A 26,465-nucleotide genomic window follows, 5' to 3' on the forward strand; every position below is an offset into this window, starting at 1 on the left:
CACAAGCCTACAGCTGAGCTCCAATCCCTGCCACCACAACTGCCACCCCTAAAATAGAATAGAGAATACAAACTCACAATCCATGATACTCCAAACCTGTCCCATATCTAACAGTCACTGGACAGAGAAATACAAAACAGTTCAGTTACTGCACAATTAATGAAACAAATGCCAACTAAAAATCAATAAATCAGTTTCCTGAGCCACATGCTTTTACAGTGAAGACATTTCAGCCATCTTCCATTGCTTAAGTGAAGAAGAATCCACATCCACCCAATTTTTCTCAAAAAACTAATATTGTACACAAAAAATTACTTCCCAAAATTTGAATTACATAGCTCTCAGCTATAGCACCCCCTTCCTAGAAAGGGATAGAGGGCAGGACCACAGCTAAGTTTTCCTCTATAAACTTTAAAACTTAGTTATCTGAGCTTTTAAAAAGTGGTTTAACTTTTGTATGAATAAGCTTTATGGGTATATTAATTTCAAGATATAATACCGTTTTCTAAATATGATTAATTGGTCCTTTCTTCAGTTTACATGTTTATGTATGGGAAGAAGAAGGGGGTTATTCCCATTGCTGTAAAGATACGCATTTGAGTAATCTAAGGATTTTGAATTAGTCATATAAAAAAGTACAGCTAAAAGTCTTGGTCTCACAGCTCCCCCTCCTACCTACTCTGTTCTTCATACACTGATTCCCACAATTTGAAATTTACATACTTAGTTGGGGTACTGACTAAAAAACTATGGTCAGAAAATTTTAAAAATTATTCCTACAGGACTGCTTAATAAGCAGTATAAGCTTCTAAGTATAAGCTTAAGCTTATACAGCTTAATAAGCAGTAACACAAATACAAACTAAACAGAAAATGCTTTGCATTCAAGAAATTTATTTCCACATGTTGCTGGTGAACTTTGAAATTTACTGACACTTGTGTACAGCAGTCACACAGCATCTCCCTACTGTAGCTGAACCCACTCTGCATATTTAATGCCTGATCAAAAAATGTGTTTGAGTGACCCAAAGGCATTTCTTAGGGACAATAAAAGAATAGGTGTAATTATACTAGAGGCAGCATTGTTATTTTTGTAAAATAGGCATACCAGCCAGATGAACATTAAACACATGGTTAGTAGAATGCACAGGACCAAATCTTGATTTCACCTCCTCTCTTTAGGTTATGGATGAGACATACAAAAACACAAAACACATAGAAAACCCCACATCCTCTTTCACCCAAAATATACATGGGAAAAACTAGTATCTATTACTAGAATATAAATCCAGACATCAGTTCCCTCTACTGGGTTAATATGGGATGGCAGGAGAACTAACAGCACATTCCACTGGATCTGGGAACCTAGTGCATCCCCAGTTCAGTCTCCAAAGTGTCCTCTGTCCTTAGCACATGCAGGCCAAACACAGACTAAAGCTGGCAATGATATCGCCATCCCAGGGCAGAGGGATAGGCCAAAATCATTTATGGACTTAAAACCAGAAGGTCAAGCCCTCAGATATATCACATATGGGCTGAGGTGTCCCTTCCACGGCTCTTTTTCTCTTAAAATAAAAAACTACATTTTGTACTTTAAATATGTAAGTGACAATGATCAAAAAGCAAGAATAAAAACTCTGATCAGAGTCAGCAGAAGTGTAACTATCATTCTGAAGACTTTTTATGCCTCCATATAAAAGATTACCTGAATGGAACTATTTCAAATCAGTCTACAAATAATTAGTCTTCCTGCAAAAAAAGCCTCTCTGTTAAAAATTGAAAAATCAAAAGAAAAAATCTCAACCTGGCCACAAAAGTACATACTTTGCAGTGCAATAGCCAATTAATTCTGAGAGTTAGGAAAACATTCTCTTAAAAAAAATAATTTACTTTTGAGGTTCAGAAAAAAACTGTTAACTTCCAAAAATGAGTTGAAAGAAGTAGATCAAAAGCAACAGAAGACACTTGATTTGGAAAGTAGGCATAACAAATGCATTTCAATCTTTCTGCTGCATGACCAAAGGCTTACAAACAAAGCCTTTATCTCACAGAGTGTCTAGCTGTTTGGGTTAGGTTTTGGGGTTTTTTTTAAATAAAGGCTCTATAAGGGAGAACAGTCCACAGGAACAAATCTATAGCTCTAAACCATAAATTTGTTATATTCAAAATCAGTTAAGTTTACAATTATTATATGAAAGATATAACACAGAACACTGATTCTAATACTGCATAAAGAATAATCAATGAAATAATGTTTCACACGAAGTATATTTTAAGGCAATGCCTTCTGCTTCAAACAGATTATATTATCTTAATGCCATATTTGCTCTTTCATAAACTGGTTTGAGAACACATACATCTACACATATATTTTTTATCAGCATTTAAACAACAATCAAATCTTAAAAGCACCTATTTGGTTTGCTACTAGGAAACAATGAGCAAGGTATTCTGATCAAAAGTTAGTCTAGCACAAAGTCAAAAGGCTGTCTCACAATATTCAGATCTCCACCAACAGCTATTCTGTGTGTCCCCAAAAGTTACAAACTTGACAGCAATTTCATTATTTTCTGCTTAATTTATCCAAAGCAAGTAAATTCAGTAATAAAATGCAAATGGCAAAAAAATGTATATTTGGCAGAAACATTCTGCACTTTACTTACATTAAACAGTCTGTAAATCCACACAAATTTTATGAGGTTTTCCTTAATGGACCAGAAGTCACTAAAAAGTTATCTATCTCAGCACAAAATACCAGTGATTTCCAAACATTCTGAAGAGACCATTGACAGGCCTCAAAAAAAATCAAACCAAACTGAACCAAGCAAACTCCCTAACACAACCCCTAAATAATGAATATCTTATATAGCATGGTTCAAGAGATTTCTTTAGTAATCTTTAGACCATGTAGACATCTAATATATGTGCAAATCAATTTGAGAATTCTTCTCTAGAAAGATGGTACACAAGCAATATCTTCAGTTGTCGGGAAAAAAAGGGCAAGTCTACCACTGAGATCCTTACTTGTCTTCTAATATGACAAACCTCAACTAGCCACAAAACCCTCAAAACTATTTCTGTGAACTGTATCACAAGAATCAAGCAAAATGTGCAAACCCAGTTCATACTATCTTTGTATTTTCTACTCCATCAGTCAATACTCGGGAAAAAAGTCCCAAAGAGCCTCCTACTTCCACCCACTTAAATCCTCCCATCAGCAATATCATTGCTGCCAAACAAAAACAGAGGGGAGAGGGAAATTAAAAAAAGGAAAAAAGAATGCACAATCAGAAGGAAGTATTTCTTAAGAATTTTTACATCTTGAGCTCTGAGACTCACTTCCAAAAGTAGCAAGCATGGCTTGGATAAGAATTGTGCTCTAGGTGCCAACAATAACTCAGTTACCTTCAGTACTTGAGTATTTCAAAACAAACAACCATGCATTTAAAGTGTGTATATTTAGAGAATTTTACAGTAATTCTTGATAGGTATGAATAACACGTGTATAACCAAAGCAGTCCTGAAGACACTGGTACCACAGTACAGTTTACCATAAACAAGATTCCTTTCTTGGAAATTCTCTATTCCTTTGAAATACAGTTGGGCAAAATATACTGGCTTATAAATTTTCCCAATATTTTAATAGCTATTTCAGTTTAAGCCAATGAGCCAGAATAGAAACTACAAACATTCCAGTAACATTTGGTTGCAGTGTATTAGGGTTCTACTTCCACCTATGTTTTCTGTATTTGCAAAAATCTGCTATGAACTCTCTGAAAACTCATGACTTACCAATCCAACATTTTGTGATACTGAGCCTGAATCCATATAACAATACTCAACAAAAACCATTCTAATTGGGCAAGGCATAGATGTAACACCACTAACAAACCCAAACAAAACAGTCCACCCTCACATACATACAAATAAAGGGGAATGAAAACCTACACAACCCCCCCCCCGCCATACACACACATCCTTAGTCTTATCTTCTATGCAGACATCAAACTAGCTCACTGCACAAAAAAAGATTATATTGGAGAAAGCCACACAAATCTGCACCAGAGTAGCACTGGAGAACACTGCATCAGAATCAAGACCAAAACCCACATACTAAATATTACTAACAGAGCAGAAGGGAACATCCTACTTATTTACAAAAATAACCCTGAAGATCTAATCAATCAAGACTCCCATAGTCAATCAAGATTCCCATATTCCTTTGAAATTCTTATTTTAACTGTAAACAGAAGTGATGGCAACATGACAACAGCTATATCTTAAATATCTGTGTATGCCTAGTAAGGTTGGGAATGGGTTTTCTTACTTATTTTTGACTCTAAATTTTTTTGTAGTTACCTGACAGAACCTCAGTCCAGACTTCAGAGTTCCATTTCCCTGTCACACTTGATGACACTAGAACATTATAAAGCAAGCAGTGAAGGAGGCTCCCCGAAGCAACTAAAACAGTGCTAATGATACCATCAACACCCTGAGGTGGAAAGAGCTTAATGACCATCTTCACTTCAGTCTGTAACATTTCTAATGAAGATGACAGTATCTGTAAGATTAAGACTTCCCCAATTAGTCCTCCTCACTCCCAGCCCCCAAAAAAGCAAACTGCAATGGATTGTTCCTATGCATAATCCTATGCATTGTGAGACTATACATTCCTTGTAACCTGCTCTAAATAGAAGCCACTGCTGTATTTTGAGAAAAAAGGGATGACTACTAAATATCCCCAAAAACAGAGCTCTAAAAGCAAAGAATCACAGAATCACATTACAGCTCAGGCTGGAAGGGACCTCAAAGAATCATGTGGTCATCCCTTCCAAGGGAAAAGGAGACTACACAAGACTATCTAGCATCCTACTGCATCTCAAAAATCTCTAGCAACAGGGATTCTATCACATTCCTGAGGAGGTTGTTCCAGTGAATGACTGTTCTCACTACAAGAAAACAGAAAAAGACAAAAATTCTCATATCAAGATGAAACTGCCCCCAGTGCAACATGTACCCATTGTCCCTCATCTTCTCCATGTGAATAGACTGCTTCAGTCCTTTTTGTAGCTGTCCTCTAAGTTGGAGAAAAATCATTGCAAAAAGCCCACTATTGAGAATAGCTCTTTCCATGGACATTCTCTTATCTTTCTTAAGAATTAAAGGAATCACATGAGTGAAAAAATTCCTGAGATGCCAAGGACCAAACCTTCAATAGGAATTAATCTGGGTTAAAGAAGCTCAGCAACTCTAAGTATTTTACTCCTAAATTACTTCTCATTTAGGTATTTAATTCCTGTTCTCTTCCTTGACTTCTACTTGTAAGCAACACTAGTATATGTTTTTACCCTTTGTCTTAATATTGTACCCATCACTAAAACTGGTTTGAAATTTCTTATATCTAAAGACATGTTTTAGAGTAAAGATTTTTTTGTTTCTGAATAACTTCACCTACCAAAACTAATTTAAAATGTCAGGAGAAACAAAGAACCAGTAAGTAACAAGAAAAAAAATTAAAATCAGTAATAAATACATGTGTTTTGTTATTACAAAACACACGTATTTAAATATTTCCTCAATTCTATGTTAGAAATGTGTACTTGTAGGCTTTACAGACTAAGCTATTTGAAGAAGGAATTAGGGAGCAGTATGTTTCATAACAGGTGCATCTAATCATTACTACAGAATATAATCCCAAAACTAAATTGATATTAAGCCTCAAAACTTAGAAAACAGTTATTTGAAGTAGGGTGAACATGGTAAAAGTATGCTATAAACAGGAACAAATTGGAGGTGGTGGAAAAAAAATCTTCCAGCTGCAAAGCCCAACGCTGTTCAGAAGACATCCTGCACGTCGGTACCACAGCACCCACTCAGCAGCACAGGTTTAGGCTACCCTGTCAGCATGTGGTATTCTTCTCCCTTTGGCTCATTAGGTTCAGATAATCAACTTGGAAAGAGAACAGACACATTCCTAAAAGCTCTGTTATCAAACCCACAAAGGATCCAGTTAAAGTATCAAAATGAGAAATAAACTGAATGAGATTTTCATAATATAGTTACCCTGCTTCTTGCAAAGCTTGATAAAAAGAAAACTAATTTTGGCACTTCAGTAATTTGAAATATCACAGTAGCAACTTCAAAGTTATGACAGTGGTCTGAAATGGACTGAAAAGAAACAAATCTTCATTTCCCCCAGGGCCACTGGCCTATCTCTAAAGCTCCTCAAGTTCTCATGTGAATTCAATTGGTTTCGTTTTTAATGTCCTCATCCCACATTCTCCTTTCAAACAGGATTTGGAACCTTTTTCTGCCCCCTTCTAAAATACAGGTATTCATGTCTGACCAAGACCTACATGTTAAGGTACATTCCAGAAAGTGCTTACACTGGGTTTTAAAAATAATAATAATAATAATAATAATAATAATAATAATAATAATAATAATAATAATAATAATAATAATAATAATAATAATAATAATAAGTATTAGTATTAGTATTAGTATTATTAGTATTAGTATTATTAATCATGGGGATGTTGCTGATGTCACCTACTGCTGCCAGATACACTTTTGAAAAAAAAAAGAAAAACTTTTACAGATACAAGTTTTCTGGTTTGCACAAGGGAAGCATGAAGGCTTTTATGGATGGCAAGAGTTGCTAAGAGTTCAAACACTGACAGCATCTGACATGAATTTTTTTGTTCTTCAGTTACACTTACATCTATCTCACAATAACCTGCTCTGTTCTTGCTGGATTTTTAAAAAGATAAACTAGGTGACAATGGAATTTCTGAAGCAGTTAGGCAGCAATGCTTGAAGTATAACCAAAACAACAGTAATGAGAAAGGACTAATAATTAAGCTATCAAATAATAGGTATTTGCTCTTCCTTCCCACTGTCACCACAGCCACCTTTTAAGACAAAGCCTATGTTTAACAGCATCATCAGCCCTTTCTGAAAACTGTAATTTCTGAGTCCTGAATCTGTTAAATCCACTATTAAAAGTATTTCTATACAGGTTCATGATGCAGACAAATAGAAAAGAAAAAAAAAAAGAAAAAAGGTATCGAGACTGAACAGTATGTTCTAGGGTCACAACTCTCTTGCATGCTTTTTATCAGCATTCAGCATTAACATTATTTTAGAATAAATTAATTATGTATGTATAATAATGTATTTCAAATACCTGAAGACTAAAAGATATTTGGGGGGGGGGGGTGTTTATTCTTTACTGAAAATAGCACAACATGAAATCCATGGGAGGTGATGGGGGGGTCTACAAACTACTGTGAAGCTGGGCAATTTGACACAGTGTACAAGAATTACATTCATTTCCAATATTAAATTAAGCTTCCAATCACAAGTAGTGATGGTCTCCATTAAGGACACAGATATTCCAGTGTTAACAATGATGATATCATTGTAGCCATATGAAAACATTGTTTAATGTAATTGCCCATACAGCAACCTAACTACTTTAACCTCAGTTCACCCATCAGTTCTGACTCCTGTGTGGTTTATACCCTCCTTCCACCCACACACTTAAAGACAACCATCCCCACAGCTGAAGCATACCCAAGTATAATACACATAACATAACTGATACAAAAACTCACTTTCACTGGACAACATCTAAAATATGTAAATACCTGTTCCTGCAGGTCGTAGTCATAGCTATCATGCAGCAGAAGACTGAGGACATACCGAGTATAAATCATGGCATCAATGCCACACTTCTCTAGCTCTTGTCCCAGCCAGGTCTGCACTGGACCCAAAGCATGTAGCAGAGACATTTCAGAAACAGATACAGGGCCTGGATAAGAGCTTGAGGAGCTTTCAGATGGCAAACCATCCACAACAACTGTACAGATAGGGCGCATGAATCTAGGTGGTTGGCATCCTTATAACGTGAAGCATTTTCTGGAGTTGATTTTCCGTCGGTATCTGGAGGTGATTTTCACTCCAGTAAATAGGAGAGAGGCTTGACTTCTAGGACAATCATTTATATTTCCTGGCTGTTAGCCGACTAGAGACGAACATCACTCTTCAGGCATGACCAGTGAATAAACTAAATCCTAATAGCAAACACATATGTAGATGTGTTTTTCTACCTTAATTTCACATTGAGGCCAGATGCAAGTCCCCAGCAGGACCTATAAAGAGGAAAAAATGATAAGTTGTGACAATATGTATCCATACATGAATAATATTAAACAGTGAAAAAAAACCACCCAAAGTAGAAAGCAGTCATTTACATACTGCTTACTCCAAACATATCATACATCTACTCAGTGTCATTTTGAAGAGTGACAGGAATTATTACAAGTTTAAAGGTGACTTTTAGAAAAGGTACTTTTTACTGTAGGAAGACTGACTTTTTCATCAAACACTTCACAAGTAATCTGTCGATTGAAACATATGTCTGACCTAGCTTTATGGGAAAGTTGAGATTTTATTACTTTCATTATCAGCTGAAAAAAGCCACTCTCATAAAAAAAAAAACCTATGCTAGTTTGAATAAAGACTGCATATTTTGCATCACTAGAAGACAATATAATCCTACTGTTTTGCAGCGATACCCATTTCTAGAATAGAAGTGTTTTGTTTATAAAACACCGAATTAATGAAATTCATCTGATCAGGAGTTTCATAAATCCTACTACTAAATGGTTACTGCTACCTTCAGGTTCAGGCTTTTTGGCGGTGGTGGTTTTGGTTTTTTTTCTTAGTTTCAATTATTTGCCTTGTTCCAGGACAGTTAAACATTTTATCATCCAAAAACTGTCCTTATAAAAATGTAAATCCCCGGAATAACTTCAAAATTTGAACAGAACACAATTTATCTGTGCCAAAAATTAACATTTAACCTTCTTTACACAAAGCATACACCTGTCCTACCTGAGAGCTTAAACTCTAAACCATGTCCTAAAATAGACAAACTATCCTAAGACTTACACCACCCACAATCACAAATCAATCTTGATAAGCCAGGGGCAGAAGGTGCAAGCACCACACACGTCAGCATTCTGCTCTCAAACACAGAAAATGTCAGCCCAAAAAAGGCATTTTTGGATTGGTCTACTTATCAGCCACATGCCAATCTGGCATTTGTGTAGGCCTTCCTTCTCCTCTCCAGCTTCTTAGCATGAGAAAACAAAACTCAACTCCAAGCAGGAAATATCCCTTTACTGAAAGGAAACAAAATAGACTCAAGTGACTAAGCAAAATCTGCTGTTCTGTTTCAACCCCAGTGCAAGATAACCAGCACACAACAGCCATCACCTAATACAACTATCTGAACTAGGTACTGGGGGCAGCATTTCATGTGGGCAGCATGTGGTCTGCAGACAAACAAAACTGAAAGTTGATACATGTCAATACAACAAAAGATGATAGTTTTTAGGAGCTTTCTTTACAGCACTACACAGGTACAAATGTATATTCCAGATTTTTCTAAGTCACTTTCAACATCACCAAACAGAAACCCATTACGATCAGTTGCTACCGAGTTTACAAAAGCCTTTCCCTCTCCTAAAGTGACCTTACTGCTCTGGTTGCAGTGCTCATTTTGAGAAAGGAGAAAACACAAAATTATTCAATATTGCTCAGCAGCATGTTTCAATTAGTCAAAATCTTTTAAGTAAGCACAAAACACGGTAGGTAGAAACATGCTGCAAGGCACTGGAGGTTACTGCTTCATCACATAATTAGAGAACAGAAAGTATAAGTAAAATCTAGTATTGTGACCCAAAGGAGTCCAAATCCAAGAGTCACAGGTCCAAACTCTTCAGAAGTCCATACTATCTTAATTGTTGAAGAACAACATTCCAGAAAATCTGTTCAGTCCTGCTGGCTCTCCACAATAGAATGTGTAAAGAATGTTCTCCCTAAGTCAATGCCATAACCCTTGTTGGCCCCCAAATCCTACATTTCATAGATATGGGAAAACTAACATTCTTCATATTTCTTTTTTGAGACATGGTGCAGAACTACCTAAAGGTTCAAGGGAACAGGAGCCTCAATCCATCCCACTGCTACCAGTTAGATGCTAGAGCCACCAAAAGACACTCAGAGCCTGGAAAGGGATTGTAGATCAGCAGGAGAGCACCTGAAGAGCAGCACAAAGGAACTTCTGCCACTCCAGCCAGCAAGCTGGCTCCATTGGGAGCCCAGCTAATATGGAAACACGCGAAGCAAAGACAATTAAAATAAAGAAGAAAATAAAGAAGTTAGAGACATGCACATGCCTGCAGTCTATCATCTTACTGGCATCACAAAGACATGGTGGGATGCCTCCTATGACTGGAGTGCTGGAATGGAAGGATACAGGGTGTTTAGGAAAGACAGGCACAGGAAACAAGGAGGGGATGTTACCCACTATGTCAGTGACTGCCTGGAGTGCATGGAGCTCTGCCATGGAACAAAAGAGGAGCTGACTGAAAGGTTATGGGTCAGGAAGAAAGGGACAGGCCATGTTATACTGGGGGTCTGCTAAGGTTCCCCACCCAGGAAGACTGAACTATCAAATCCTCTATAGATCGAAGGAGCAGCCTCACACTCACAAGCCCTGGTCCTCATGGGGGACTTCAACCATCTCCATATCTGTTAGAGGGGCAACACAGCAGAGCATAAGCAATCCAGGACCAGGAGGTGCCTGGAATGTGATAATGGTGATAACTTCCTTCTCTGAGTTAGAGAAGCCAACAAGGAAAGGTGCTATGCTGGGTCTCCTTCTCACCAACATGCTGGGGCTGCTGGGGAATGTGAAGCTCAAGGGCAGCCTGGGCTGCAGTGACTGTGAAACAGTGGAGTTCAAGATCCTCAGGGCAGCAAGGGTGCACAGCAAGCTCATTGCCCTGGACTTCAGGAGAGCACAGTTTGGCCTTCTCAGGGATCTGCTTGGTAGAGGAGCCAAAGAAAACTGGTTAATATTGAAGGATCACCTCCTCAAGGCTCAGGAGCAATGCATGCCTACCAAAGGAAGTCAGGCAAAACACCAGCCACCTGCATGGCTGAACAAGGAACTCTTGGACAAACACAAACAGAAAAATGAAGCCTACACAGGGTGGAAGCAAGGACAGGTAGTTTGAGAAGAATACAGAGAAATTGTACAATCAGCCAGGAATCAGGGAGGAAAGCTAAAGCTGTGATAGAATTAAATCTGGCCAGGGACATCAAGCTTGATGAAGAGAGAAAAAGCTTCTATAGGTACATCAGTGATAAAAGGGCCCTATCTCAAAGGAGACCCAGGACATGGACAAGGCTGAGGTACTTAATGACTTCTTTATCCTGGTCTTCACCAGCAAGTGCTCCAGACACTGCCCCACTCCCTGGAGGCAAACGTGGGGACTGGGAGAATGAAGAACTGCTCACTGCAGCACAAGGTCAGATTTGAAACCATCTAAGGAACCCGAAGGACATGAATCCATGGAACCTGATGAAATGCACCCCTAGGTACCGAGGGAACTTAAAAGGTGCTTGGAAGAAAAATGGGGACAGATTTTTTATAAGGGTCTGTAGTAACAGAGTTTTAAACTGAAAACTTGTAGATTTAGATTGGACATTAGGAAGGTATTTTGTACATTGAAGGGGTGAGACACTGAACAACTTGTCCAGAGAAGCTGTGCATGATCTACTCCAAGCATTCAAGGTCAGGCTGGGCAGGGCTTTGAGCATCCTTATTAATGAAAGATGTCCCCACTCACAGAAGTGAGCGTTGATGATCTTGAAAGATTCCTTTCAACTCAAACCATTCCGATTCTTTATGGCAAAGCTTCTGGATACTGAGTCACTTCAACCAAAACTCTGGCACATTGTTTAGCTCCTTAGCTAAACCTAGTAAGGACTGAGTTTGTGTTTCAGCTTTTCCATGAATGAGATGATAATGGTGCCTCTCTTTTCTATCTTAACACTTATTTGAGACATTTGAGAAATTCTGTTTTTGAGACCTAACAAAATCCGACTGACTTCAGCTGACCAGTTAAAGTGTCTTGTTTTTATTAGATGGGGAAGAGAGGGAAAAGACATCAAGAGAGAGACAGATTATAAGAGGAATTATGAAATCAGACAAAAATGTTTGTAATTTGTTTTGTACTTCAGCTTTTTTGAATATCATATCCTATTACCTCTTTTACCATTTCGTTACATGATATAAAACCTGGAAATCTAAACAAATTTATTAAATATTATTTAAGAGGTCTCATTTTACAACTCGCAAGTGCTTTGTTTCACAGATGGTCTTAAGCATTTCCATTATGTTTTAAATTTAACAAAATTTCATAAGGAGTATTTTTCTATCCCAGTACTAGAGAGATTTTCCATATCAAATTAATACAAGTCACTCAAAGAGCAAACATTTCTGCTGACAGATGTGAAGCTTGATTTTAGAAATAACACTTTCTGACAAATAAATTATTATCCCTCTTAAATCTATTTCACACTGTCTCACTAAAAATAAGTTTTCCATCCTCACAAGGCCAGGGCTAATCTGAACAGAGCGAGCACATTACATCTTAAATAATTAGTAGAAGCCTTAGTTATTTTAACTAAGTCGGAAAGAATTCTCCATTTCCAGCTATAAAATATGACAGATGGCCATGCCTTTTAACAAGAATTACCAAATACAAATTTAAACATCTGCATCAATACTTTCTGAAAAGTACTTTTTATTTACAAAGTAAAAAATGCATGTTGAAACTATTTCAAAATAATTTCTCCTTACTCCACTTCTTAGTATATTTTTTGCTTTAAAGTAACCTTCAGTTTTCGCAATACTGATCAATGACCTTAACAAGGTCACACTAGTTAAACTGTCAGCAGCTTAACCAGTAGAGGCACAAGGGCCAAGTTATGAAGCATCTTCTAAAGACTGAGAACACAATATTGTATAAACACTCTGATTTTTCAACTCAGACTGTCTTAGAATACATGTAATTCTCAAAATTGTATTCCATGTGATAGACATTAAATACTCTTTTGATCTACAATAGACAGCAGAAGAAAATAACTAAGCCTTAGTCTCCCTTAGATCCAGCTACAGCAAAGCAACAACTTTAAATAACCTATAGCAAGCAACAGAAAGGAGGATCAATGATATGGAAAGTGATGCTGGAGCTCTCCAGGTTTGTTCCCTACAACACATTTGCTCTTTCATAGTAAATAACCTTTTTTGAAGACTAAGTATTCTACTCTTCTCCATAAAATAACTGGAATATGGGTGCTGTCAGAACAAATACACAGAACTTTTTTTTTAAGTGTCTTGGTACTACAATAATCAAAGTAACACAAACAACTTCTTGTGGCAGTTGTCTCTATGGGATATAGGATGATAGCATAAAATCAGAGATGACCAAAGAATGCAGTAAAAGAAAGGTGTAATTAAATCACTCTTCAATAAAGCTTGATACAAGCACACCAATAAAGTGCTAATGGATGGACTATCAACAGAAAGATTAACTAAAAGTTTGTGCCAAGCAAGGCAATTCCATGTCTTTAACAGCTTTTTTTCTCCATATTCTCTTGCATACTGTTAGAAAACAGTAACCAAAGCCAAACCACAAAACCCACTGAATTAATCTAAAGTAACCTAATCTCTATTTCATCAGCACCAAGAGGCTTCTGAAAATTGTGTATCCATGCAGCAAAGTCCCAAACCAACATTTTTTGTAAATTAAAAAAAAAAAAAAAAAAACCAAAAACCCAAACAAGACAATGATTTAACATGCTTTCAAGTTTTCTTAATTATCAGCTCTTAAAGCAGTAGAAGACATTGGAATAAGAAAGTAAAAACTATACCCCTTACAACTGTCCCATCAGGTAAAGGTCCACACACAATGTCTTGGGGATCATAAAAGGTAACTTGAAAAGGAAGCAGGCTTAAATTCACTACACTGGGGTCTATACTATCACTAGAAAAAAAAAAGTTCCTGGATTACGTATTGGAAGAGGTTGGAAACTAATACACTGTTTACTTGTACAACCTGCGAGTCTCTAAAACCTCAAATTTACTCCTCACACATTTTGATACAAAGAAGCCAATCTCTTGGATAATCCACAGATACTACTTTTCCTTCCTTCAGTTCTCAAAAGGGAAAACATCTGTGTTTCCAGTGTTTCATGCTGCCTACTGCTACATGTTAACAATTAGACTAAACATATTCTCACACAATAGTTAAGTCAAAACTGCTGTTTTATACAAAGTTTTCTCTATTATTCTTTGAAATACACCAGTGCATGACACAGTTTAAATTAACAGCTCTCATTTTAATTTTTTTTCTCCACTTTGACACTGTTCATTTATAAAATGAACACAGGAAAAAATTAAATTATATATATAGTCCACATTTTTTAACCAGAACAATGTTTTTCAAACAAATGTTTTTTCCCAGAATGGTTTTATTAAAAGCAAACAGTATGTCCTCTCTCTGGCAACTACAAGTGGGGAAAAATTATGAAAATCCTAATTAATATTAAAAGAATAAAAACTTGGTCAAGTTTGGTCAACAACATACTAAAATCACATATACAGTGCAGTAAATTTCAGTCCCCTTTAGAAAATTGATAGTCAAAAGCATGGTCAAATTATATGATGGCAACAGAACTCCATATTGTTCTTATATATTGTAGAAGAATCTGCAATTTTACCCTAATTTCTTTTGTTTCTTTCCACAAAAACGATGAACAAATCCTTAATAGAAAAAAAACAAGCAGCTACACACTGGGAAAGGCACTGTCAAAGCTCAAAACCAAAGCCTATATAAATTCTAGCAAACAATGGAATTTGTGTATTTAAAAGTATTTAAAAGACATGTGAATTCAGAAGTAAGAGAAGTTGCTATTTTTTAACCACATTCCTTGATAATCTAAGAAATTTGACTGTGTAGTCTTCAGAGGTTTTTTATGCACAACAAACAGCAAGAGCAGTACCTTGATTCATGACCAAGGCACTGAAACACTACAGAAATATTGTCCAGCCATGAGAAACAGAGATTAAACACCTGGCTGCTATCAAAGCACTAAAAGTGGTCAAAAAAATAAAAGCAGCTCTGTGAATCAACTTTAAACATACATAAAACCAACCTTTCTAAGAAGCATTACCAAGAGGCACAAGAGTGATACAGTCCCATTTGTAATGGGTTTATGCTTTATAGGGAACTGATGTCTAATGAGGCTGGGCTTACAGTTGTAGGGTAACTCAAGTCAAAGAACCTACAGGGGAGACAGAAATCAGTGCCTGGGTGTTACTGCAAGATTTTTTCCCTTGTGAATCTGCAATCTTATTTTCATAACACTTATCCAAATGAAAATCTGAAGCTGCTAATCCTGTATAAAAGCTTACTGGAATTACTCAAAGGATTCAAGAGCTACCATGTAAGCCCTAGTTACTTAGGTTAGCAAAGAAAAAGAACAGATATAATGAAGATGACACCAGGGGAAGTCACCAATACAGTTCTGAAAGATTCTGCTCTGGGACCTGTATTACCTGATAAAATCCTAAGTGGCCTGGAAGATAAGATGGGTGACACAGTTTAGAAGCTACCAAAGGACAGCAAGTGACCAGGAATAGTGACTTCAGAGCAACTGAAAAAATGCAGATGGCCATTATGAAACTGGACTGGGCAATATAAAAGTAAACAAAATACAGCATAGGCAAACTTGAAATGAGACCGAGGGGCAATAACCACCCTATTGAGGCATAAATCAATGAGTTGTGAGCTATTAATCCATGTCTGTCCATGGACAGAGACTTGACTGTTCAACATCTAATTTTTGTTAATAGAAAGTACTAAAGAGATAGTAAGATCTACATACAAAACTTCACACAACAGCCAGCAGAATTCCTTGTAAGAGATATCAAAGACTCAACAAAAAAAAAAAAAAAAAAAAAAAAAAAAAAAAAGATGGCCTTCAGTGGAAATCGAGTAAGAGAGATCCCTTGAGAGTTTTTAACTAGACAAACCACATCAAGGTCAGGAAATCCCCTAGGCTGAAAATAGTGTATGGCTGAGGGAGAATTTAGGGGAGGTATCATTCCCCCTCTTCTGTTTTTGTCCCTAACTGCTCCTTTAGAGATGATGCTGCAGACAAGTGCAGGGTTTGTCAAAGCCTTTGTCTGAACCAGTACAGCTGTTCTTATAAAACATTTATGTTTACCATCACACAAGAACAACATTTCAAAAAACAGTTGCTGGAGGAGTGCAATAAGCTGATCCACTCACAGGGCTGCACATTATTAACTCACAGGACTTTATTTAAAGATGTCAAAACATCAATCCTGTCAGGGAGCAAAAACCAAAAACAGAGCTATGGGAAACAGCTCATAAGGGACAGCAGAATCAGCAGGTGAGACACTTGCCCTAGGGGGTCAGTTGCATATCAAAGACCCCAAATGTTGTCATCTGTGTATTCCTTACTTCTGCAAAACAAATATGCTTGTAAGCTTGAAAATGTAAAATGCTTAAGCTAAGAAAAAAAGGCAAGACAGAAAGGGAAAAAGCATGACCTAAGAACAAAACCTGCAGACACTGTGTACACCCTAAAACATCATTTCATAGAGTTGCAAGGTTTGAATGTGCTTCATAAATAGGACTCTTTTGGAAAGGTCCTCATTGCAGCAGGCTTGTAAAGAATCATCTGCAGAGTGGAGACTAATGAAGTGGTCCTTCAGTATATATAATATGACTTAAAAAAAATCATTAATAAGCCTAATAGTTGGCAAGTTTTGCAGATCATGGTTCAGTGGGAGTCCTGATAATTTGGGAAACAAATTTTATCTTCAGGATGGAAGTATTTTTATTTCATAGCATCACTCAGGAAACTGCTTCAGGAGGTCAACTCAATATTAAAGCTGCATTAAAAAAACTCAAAAGCAAGCATGTCATTATGCAGCACATAGATACCACTTCAATAAACAGAATGGAGCTCAGAGCATTTCTGACAAAATAAAACATGACAAAACAATATCTGGTACCACAGATTATGCAATTGCACCAGATAAGTTTATGTACAGCACATCTGTAACCTACAACCACCTCAACCCAAAGAATTGTATCTCCAAAAATTTTGCTATTTAAGAAGGACTTGAAACTGTTAAAAATATGTCCATTAAACAGATTTAAGAAATGGGAAGATTTCTAGATCTGTAAATTGCCTGAATCTAGACAATGAAATGCTGCCTCACTATTATCAAATGCCCATCTGCCATTAACAATGGCAACAATTACATTATTTAAGAATTTGTCCAAAAGGTTATCTAGCTACCAACAGAGTACTAATAATTCCATTCTGTCCTTAAAAAACAAATATACTGACATGAGAATTTTTTTTCCTATTTAGTTTGTTACTGTCTACACTGCTGTTTGAACCAAATTTTACTTTGTTTAAACATGACTACATTTTTTTTAAATCTTGGCTGAAAAAGAAAAAATGTACACATTTGCATAACTTAGATGTATGATAACTTTTTAGAACTTTAAAAATACAGCATCTAATGACAAAGAATTTTGGTAAATATTTTTCACATTAAAAATTAATTAAAACAATGTCATACATAGACTTAAAGGAATTACTACTTCTGCCAGCACAAGTTTGCAAAAACCAGAAGTGATAATTTTTATAGCAGTAGTTACTAAACTTCCAAGAGAACAACAGCAGCAGCATTTTGACAGAGATACCTCTGTGGATGACTTGAAGGTGAGTCAGGGTAACAGGAACTGCACATTGCCACCAAGAGAGGACAAGACATTCCACTGTTTCTCTCATCCTCTCCTCCATGTTCCCACCCTCTTGTCCTTGTACTTAACACATCCACTGCGTGGCTGCATAGATGAACTGTATAAATTTTTTGTTCCAAAGGGAAAGATTTCATTTTTGGTAACCCAGTCTTAAAAAAATACAAATCAGTGATCAACTCGCTCTCTCGCCACAGAATTTCTACATGTGGCAGAAGAGAGGAAGTGGGGTTGCCCCTTTCAGCAGCAACCCACTATTAGATCCTCTTAAGAATCACAAGAAAACATTAGGAAGGCAGAATGCACAAGCTACATTTTAGCTAATTCAAATGCAAGTCTTTCAGACAATAATTATTCTAAGGAACGTGAAGTGTGCAAGCCAATTCAGGTACTTCAACAGGTATGATATTTACTTCCGATATTTTTACAGAAATTCACTAGGCACCCATGCAATCACACCCTGTACTCGTAACATCCAGCAGACTCAGTCTCAAACAGTAGCCTGGTGATAACAAAGAAATTACTGTTTCCTTCAGATTTGCTGGGAGAGAGGCAGGTGTTGCTCTGTAACTAATTGAGAACAGGATGGATCACCCAAGTGTGGAGAACCCAAGAGAATGTGTGGTAGTGCAGACCTCAAACACGGAGGCAGTGCCTCACCTCACACTTTACCTTCCAACCATCACAGTCATTTCTGTACCACTAACATCAGCTTTCTGACCTTTCTGCTATATTTCTTTTACCACTGAAGACAGTGGTATGATTTAAGTTTTTCAGTTTGAACTTGCAGATCTTAGCAGTGTAGCAGGGCAATGCCAGAGACACGTATCTTGTTCAGCTCAGTTTATTACACAGGGATTGCTTGGATGGGCTGCTACTGGACCTGAGAGATCCTGGGGAGAAATACTTTCTTTCTAGATGCAACTTCAAGGAGGAGATAGCTACAGTCTTTTCTGTTCAGTCCCATGAGAATCTTCACATGGACACTATCTATCAAAAGCAATACGTTTTACTATATACACATCACTGATTGCCATCATCATACTTCAATAACACTTCCTCAGGTTTAGGGAAACATTAATGGAGTTAACAGACTACAAAACCAAACAGAACTGCAATCACACAGATGCACATATTTTGAGTTCACCAAGACATTTATCTTCAGGATTTTTGGCAGGTAAACTCTGTAAGCTTTCTACTACTTGTGTCTCACTATATTTACTAGCCTTATTATCACCTAGAATATATGCAGGACTTCAAAACACAATACAGGATGCAGTCAAGTAATGGAAAGACTAAGATATATGCTCTTGACTATTTGATCATTTTCTTTCCTGCCCTCCTGATGTCCTTTATTTACTTAACTTTTAGAGCAGTTCAAACTATCTGGTACCAACAAGTACTTGCCTGTATTTGAACTCCATTTCCAAGTGGGATGGTAATGCTTGGAGGCCCATGCAAGAAGTTACATGCGTGTGCATTAAAACAGATGTGACCCCAGTTCTGAACAGCTCAGTGAGAGACACAGACACCCACCCATGTACCCCAAAATGTGCTGCAGACTCCTCCAAGGAACAGGCAGTCACCAGGTGGAATCATCCTCCAGGCCACCAGTGTGACCACCCTGATAAAATATTCACTGCTCTTCATATCAGCTGGAATCCAGTGGCCACTCTTGTAGTACAACCATACAAGATTTATTTCAATTAATATACAATTTACTCTCAGGCACACACTGCATCTTTCAGTCAGGCAAAGAAAGGAGAATGAATTATGAATGCCAAAGATCCAACCACCAGTGTTCGTTTAAAGGCTACGATATTTGTCCTGCTATTTATACTTGCAAGGTTAATAATCCATATGTATATAAACAGCAAACTTGTTAAAGACCACACTATATATTTTACTCTGGTTTATTAATTTCTTTAATTTGTATGAAATTATTTTCTGAATACTTACTATTGATGTTTTCTATACTTGGTCTGCAGCTCAGGGAGTTAATTACTATCTTGCTGAAAAGCTTTAAATAGCCTCATAAAGAGTTTAAGAACAAATATAACTTCACCTAACTATATAGCCTTTTCAACAGTTATTTTAATAAAAAGAAGTTTCTCTAAATTCAGTTGGAAGTAATATATAGACAATGTTTTCATTAATAAGAGTGTAAAAACTTACAGGATGTGTAAGCCACAGGAGGCTCAGTAAACACAGAGTTCTGACAAGTTGAATTTTCAAGCTCTAAAACTTAACCAGCAGAGAAGATACTGAATTTACAGCACATAAAATATGGCAGGCCTACAAAGGAAATAGTTTCAAATACTTTTTCCCTGCCCCCTCTACCACCTCTGATTTTTATTGCAAAATATTAGTAAATGAACTTCTATTTATGAAATTGATATCCGAAGTAGGATACTTTGCAATTTTAAAGAGAATAGCAAGTCAACATGAAATAATTTATATTTTAACATTTGAATGAATTTGCATAGGCATTTATTGTTCAGTTTATGTTGTAAGGCTGCCAGGCTTTTTCCATAAAAACAGTGATGATATTTGTTATCATATCTCCATTTTTATGATTAGGTATATTGTTTAAAAACACTACTTATTAAAAAAAGTTTACTAACTGAATAAGTAGGACAATTTAATATTGCTCTTAAAATAATACTTTTGCTGCTTGCTACTTCAAATGACAGATGAAAAGGTCATTTTACTAAAGTGCAACCAGAAAACCTCTTACAAAAACAGCAGGTCAGCATTGCATTAATTCTCTTCAAGGAAGTTACTGTACTGTTAACCAAGGCATTTCTTTCACAATTCAAGAACAAAGTTACTAAAAACTGGAACTCTGAGGTTTCCCTGAAGTCAGTAAGATATTCAGTTCAGAGAGACTGGTGAAAAAATCATCTACATATGATAAACTAATATCTGAACTTAAAGAGGCAATTTAAAACTTTTCTGTCACCTCACACAATTCAACATGACTTCCATCAAAACTGCTATAAAAACATCAATAAAACAAAAATCACTAAAGGTAATTCAGTTTCACTGTCAAATGCAAGACTTGAATACACAGTGGATTGAACTTCTACCTCAGAAAACAGAACCAGAAGAGGAATTCACTGAACAGTAGTCTTTAGCTAATTAGTACCAGTAATTAGCTCAAAGTCTTCAGAGAGCAGAATCAAATATCATGAAACAGTAAAAGCTTTTCCTGTACCTTAAAAAGTAAAGATATGAACCCAACAAATAACTGGAAGCTGGCTCCATTTCTTTTAGGACATTCCAGTGTCCTAAATCCAATGCAATGCTTTAAAGTTGCACATCTACTCAGCCACAGTCTTCAATTTTGGTTCAAGTTCACAATAACACATTACAGTGTCACAAGGATCTAGTGAGAATTAATTACTCATCCAGGGGCAGCAATAGGCATTACTGATTTCTTCATTAGTGATTCTTCAAGCAGACCTTTTTCTTTAGGCTATTAAAACACTCTTTTCTTAAAAAGTACATATGACACATGCTAAATTAACAAAATAACTTCTTTAATCAATCTGTGTATGTTTTATCATGCTTTCCCATTTTACTGTTGATGATTATTATCTCAATCCAAGCCCTGACTATGCAAACACTACCTGGAATAACCCTGCAGAGGATACAGACCTTGCAACCCCGCTCTGCCGCTCTGATGTTAAAGCTGTACCATCTTATGTCAGGTTGCTTTATTTTTTCTGGCCTTCAGCCACCCCCAGTCTCTTACTCCCTTTTCTGTCCCTCTGTACTTTCTTCCACAGTCCATATATGCAAAATCTCATTGGCAAGGCAATCATGTCTCCCTTCAAATTCTACAACCAAGTTAGTCCATCTAACCAAACCATAAAAACCGAACTCACACAATTTAACAACCTACAAAAGGGATAACAGCTACTCCTTTCCATACAGCACCTTAAACACAAGCACATGGAAATGAAATTTCACTTGAATTCACTCAGTAATACAGCGGACAGAAAACTTCATGCAGGTCTCTTTGCTCAATCTCAGCCAAGTACTCTATCCAGCAAACCTGTTCCTTTGGTAAATTTAATAGTAACTAGAGAAAGATTTTTAAAAGCTGTAAAAACTCCACAAAATTATTCAGATTTCATCCCTGTTACAATTTATTTTTATTTATTAACAAATCTTTTTGCAAAGAGTACAAATTTTCACATGCAATCCTTTCTAGAATAAGGCCTAGAAAGTTACAGACACAATTAACATTAGCAGAGACTGCATATTTGAAATTTCTTCCTCAAGACAGTAAACCCCAGAAATTTAAACATTTCCCAAATTGCAGTAAAAATTAAAAACACTACAGCAAACCCGAGCACAGACTTAGCAGGATATAATAAAACTTACATGTAATATCAGACCTGAAAAATTAATTTAAATACATAATTTATATTTTCACACTAATATAATTAAAATATCACATGTAATATCACAAGAGTGAAAAATTAATTTAAATATTTCATTATTTAAATTTCCACACTACTGCCTCAGAAATAAATCTCTTGGAAAGTCATGTTCCATATGTTCTCTTTGGTATCAAAGTTATGAACAGAATTTAGATGCAGAAACAAAACAATGTATAGTATTATGCAGGTAGATCCAAACATCCTGCATATGAAATTATAAAGGAAGCAGATAATTAAAAATTTAAAATACTCAGTAGCTTCCAATAAAGCTACAGAAATAGCTGCTAGTAAGATGTCTGTGAAAGAATAATCTTTGTACTGAATGTTTAAGCTACTCAACCCTTCCCCGCACCCCCAACCACCTCTGTGGGCCAATAAAATACACATTAAATCTCTCAACATCCATTAAAACCTACCCAACCAACTTTCAGGAAGGTAGAGCAAGATGCTTTTTAGTAAAACATTATAACTAGCCCATCTAGATCTTTTTCTACTAAAACATTCTGACAGTCCCACAGTCAGAATGTTTTGGTACTTCTGACTAGAATAATCTGGTAAATTATTTCCAAATTAAGAAAAAAACATAATTTTCCTTCCAATCAGACAATTTTCCTTTTGTATGTGTATTGAAACATAACTAAGCACACCAATACTCGTTTGAATATTTTTCTTTTGTATCATGCAATTGACTTTAGTTGGAAAAAATTCTTGGGGCAGGACTATGGGGATAGACAACACAACTCATTTCTGCAATCCCATTTACAAATCATCCAACCAGTTTATCACTTTTCTTGGACAAAAATGAAGGATACCAATCTCTGTTCCACGAGACAGAAGAATATCCTAAAAACAGACTAGCCCAATAACAGAACATATTAAATACAAGATCATTTGTATTCCAAGCTCCATTAGCAATGCAGATAATGGGAATATTTCCTGCCAACTCTCCAACTCTACAGGAATTCTAAGTCTCACTGCCTTCACCACATTCTGCTTTACCAGATATTGTTGCCTATCCTGTTATAGTATTGTTACTTTCAGTCATTAGCTATTGCTTAAAGAAGCAGCAAACTGTAACATGATTTTGCTGGGATTCCAGCTAAGTATATAAAGTGTCTATTCTGACTCTACAACACTATGCCTAAAACTGAGTAAAATCAAAACCTAGTAAAATCCTTCCAGAAAATTCACTTGTTCAGTCTCTTGGTTGCTTTATTTACCTAGAAACAAGATGCTCGAGATGGACAATTAATGGAGTTTTGAACAGTATCTAGATCTTCCTCTGACCCTAATTCCTGTTAGAATGTACAGCAAATGAGCAAAGGAAAATGCTGACATCATTTTACCCCTATGGAATTTCTCTTACGTGGAAGCAAATAGCAACAACAAAAGCAGTGGGAGATGCTGAAATATGCCTATGAAACAGGCATAATAAGGTAAGAGAACTTCAGGACCTCCATTTTTTCTTCTTGGGTCACATATAGATCTCTTTGACCCTTACTTTCCTTCCAATTCCACTGCTCATGAGCAGAAAAGCTGGAGGGTCATATACCCAACCCAAATTTGCAGAATCCGTAGACTCAAAGGGTCTTATCCCCAATGGTGCCCCAAACAGATGGATGAAGTTCTGTCACTGTACAGAACTCAATATCTGTCAAGCAGAACATGGTGGGGATATGCACTGCTGAGGCTTTTAATGGGCTGTCTCAGGATTTTCCCAATAACTGTCAAGTCTTTGAAAATAAATAACATTATGAACAGATAACATGCTACTCATTTTATTCAAGTCACTTACATGCCCTCTTATATCTCAATGATGAAGAGAAAAGATTTTGATACCTATATGATATACTTTATTGACTAGAAGAGAATGATTGTACACTACCATTTTAGCATATCCATACTAACAAGAAACGGCAGATGGAGGATTAGTACAAAATAAAATCTGTACAGTTACATGTCAAGTAACAGTCAAGTTTACTTTTGTAAGGCATATTTTTGCCTTAAATAATAAAGGAAAACGTCAATTACAGACTCCCATTGATTGTGAGGAGTTTGCAATACCTAGGGTTTAAGCACTGCAGTGAAGTACTTTGTTTTACACAATTATCTACTGAATCATCACGAGTTCACTTTTGACAGTTAAGAAACCAAAGTCAATTGGCAATTCCTACTTCATTTCAGGAATACAGAAGAAATATATGGTGTACAATAGAAATCATAAACATTTTAAAGGGTTTGAATGAAGAAAAGCAACTACACATACCACAGAGGCCTCTGATCCCAAGCTTATAAATTACAGCCCAAATCACTTATACACAGAAAACATCAGACTACAGGAATGGGTTTTATTTGAAAGGAAGGACAAGCAAATCCTACTATTTTCACCCTTCAGATCAGTATCAGGTACTGCAATGAGTAATTAAAACAAAGACAAGACAGGGGAAAAAAGCACCGCACTCTGGCTTTCTTAAAGTTTCATAACGCGATTCAATACGTGTATACTTTTAATCGAGACGACACGAGGAGAAGATGGAAACGAGTTTGCCGGAGCGAAGTGTCAGTTTGTGTCACTTCTGCATTCAGCTGTAACCTTCGCCAAACCTTGTCCCCCACCCCGCCCATCGCCCGCGAGAGGCCGCGGCCGGCGCTCCCGCCCCAGCGGCGCCCGGCTCGCAGCGCCCATAGGCTGCGGCTCCCGTCACTCTGCCATCAGCCCAGCTCCGCCTCCCCCAGCAGCAGCAGCAGCCCTAGCCCTCCTATCCGCCTTTTGCCTTCAATAGGCCCTAAAGGACAATGCTGCTGGAAGGGGAAAAAAAGGAGGAAAAAAAAAAAAAGAAGAGGGGAGCGAGCCAGCCCCGCCAGAGCAGCCCCCGGGGCAGCGCTGTGAGCCCGCGGCTCAGCCGGGGCGGTTCCATCGGCCCCAGCCCGTCCCCAGCTCCCCCTCCCCGGTGCGCGGCCGCCGCTGCGCTCTGAACGCCCGCTCAGGATGAAAGGTCACGGCGTGAGCGCCAGCCGGGCCCGGCAGCGCTACAAGCCCGTCACCTCAACCGCGGGGTCAGGCGGGGCAGGCGAGGCGCTGCCCGGATCGGGATCTCCCTACTCCGACCCCGAACAGCCGCATCCTCCGCTTTGCCGTCTGCTGGCGCCGGATGACACCGGCGCGGGCCGGCACCCGCGGCGGGTGGGTTCGGGGTGCCGCCTTTCCCTCCCTCCTTCTCCTCCTCTGCTCCCTGGCGTGAACCAGCCCGAGGGCACCGAGCCGCTGCTCCCGCTCCAGGCCGGCGCCTTCCTCCCGGCCGCGGCACAAACCGCTCACCTGGCGCCGGGTCCCGCCGGGATGGAAGAGCGCGGAGCCGGCGGCAGCCAGGGAGGGCTCGGCTCCTCTCCCAGGCAGCGCTCTGACCGGGGCACCCCGGCCGGGCCCCCGGCCCCGCCCCCGAGCCCGGCCCGCCGCCGGCCGGCAGCCGCCCCCCGCCCGGCCCCCGGCGCTCCTGTCACCCCCTCCCCGGCCCCTTCCTCCCGCGCCCCCCGGCACGCTCCCGCCGCGCTGCGCCAGGCGCAACCCAAGAGCGGGACGCGCCATCCCGGGAACCCGTCCTCCCGGCGGGACCAGGCCCGGCCTCGCAACTCCTCCTCTTCCCGGGCTGTTAGCGGAGCAGGCAGGGATGCGCGGGCCTTCCCGGCCGGGCCCCGAGCCGCCGGCCCGGCGCTCCCGGGGGTCCAGCCCGCCTGTCCCAACGCAGCGGTGGAAAAGAAGCGGGGGAGGGGAAGGGCGCCCGCTGCCGCCTCCTGCCTCCGTCCTCCCGTTCCACGGACAGGGCGGCTGCCACTCTCCCTCCCTCCCTTCAGCCCTGCCCCTCCCTCTGCTCCCCGGGCCCGCGGCGGGCATTTACCTGCCGTGGTGGCGCAGAGCGGGGCCCTGGGGCCTCTGGCAGCCGGAGGAGGCAGCGGACTCCGTCCCGCTGCTGCCGTCCCCGAGTGAGGCGGGCGGGACGGAGCCGGGACCTGCCCCGGGAGGCGTTACGTAAACCGGCGGCGGCGGCGGTTCCAGCGCCACGGGGAGGGAAGGAGGGAGGGAGGGAGGGAAGGAGGGAGGGGGCCGGGCCGGCCGCTCCGTCACCCGGCAACGGGACTCAGCTCTCCGGCGGACCGCGCCGCCGGCTCCGCCCCGTATCCCTCCGCCCAGAGGGCGGTCCGGATCCCTGATGCCTGATCCCGATCCGTGGGGCTGAGCCGGGCGGGAGGGAAGGGGCTAGCGACCATCGCGCCGGTGGGCAGGA

General features: G+C 39.0%; 1 protein-coding gene across 4 annotated transcripts in view; it reads right to left on the bottom strand.

Annotated features, from left to right (window-relative positions):
* KIAA0232 (KIAA0232 ortholog) overlaps positions 1–26,216 on the bottom strand; it is a 64,466-nt gene extending 38,250 nt beyond the window's left edge. For all 4 annotated transcript variants that reach the window (XM_058804200.1, XM_058804198.1, XM_058804199.1 and 1 more), the window contains exons 1-2: positions 26,079–26,216; positions 7,652–8,155 (exon numbers count right to left, since the gene is read on the bottom strand). In XM_058804200.1, coding sequence (XP_058660183.1) covers positions 7,652–7,882 — 231 coding nt within the window. In that variant the 5' untranslated portion in view covers positions 7,883–8,155; positions 26,079–26,216. The remainder of the gene's footprint in view (positions 1–7,651; positions 8,156–26,078) is intronic.
* Positions 26,217–26,465: the final 249 nt, after the last annotated feature.

The sequence above is a fragment of the Ammospiza caudacuta genome, chromosome 4 (genome assembly GCF_027887145.1).
Source record: "Ammospiza caudacuta isolate bAmmCau1 chromosome 4, bAmmCau1.pri, whole genome shotgun sequence".
In the NCBI taxonomy this organism is placed as follows: domain Eukaryota; kingdom Metazoa; phylum Chordata; class Aves; order Passeriformes; family Passerellidae; genus Ammospiza; species Ammospiza caudacuta.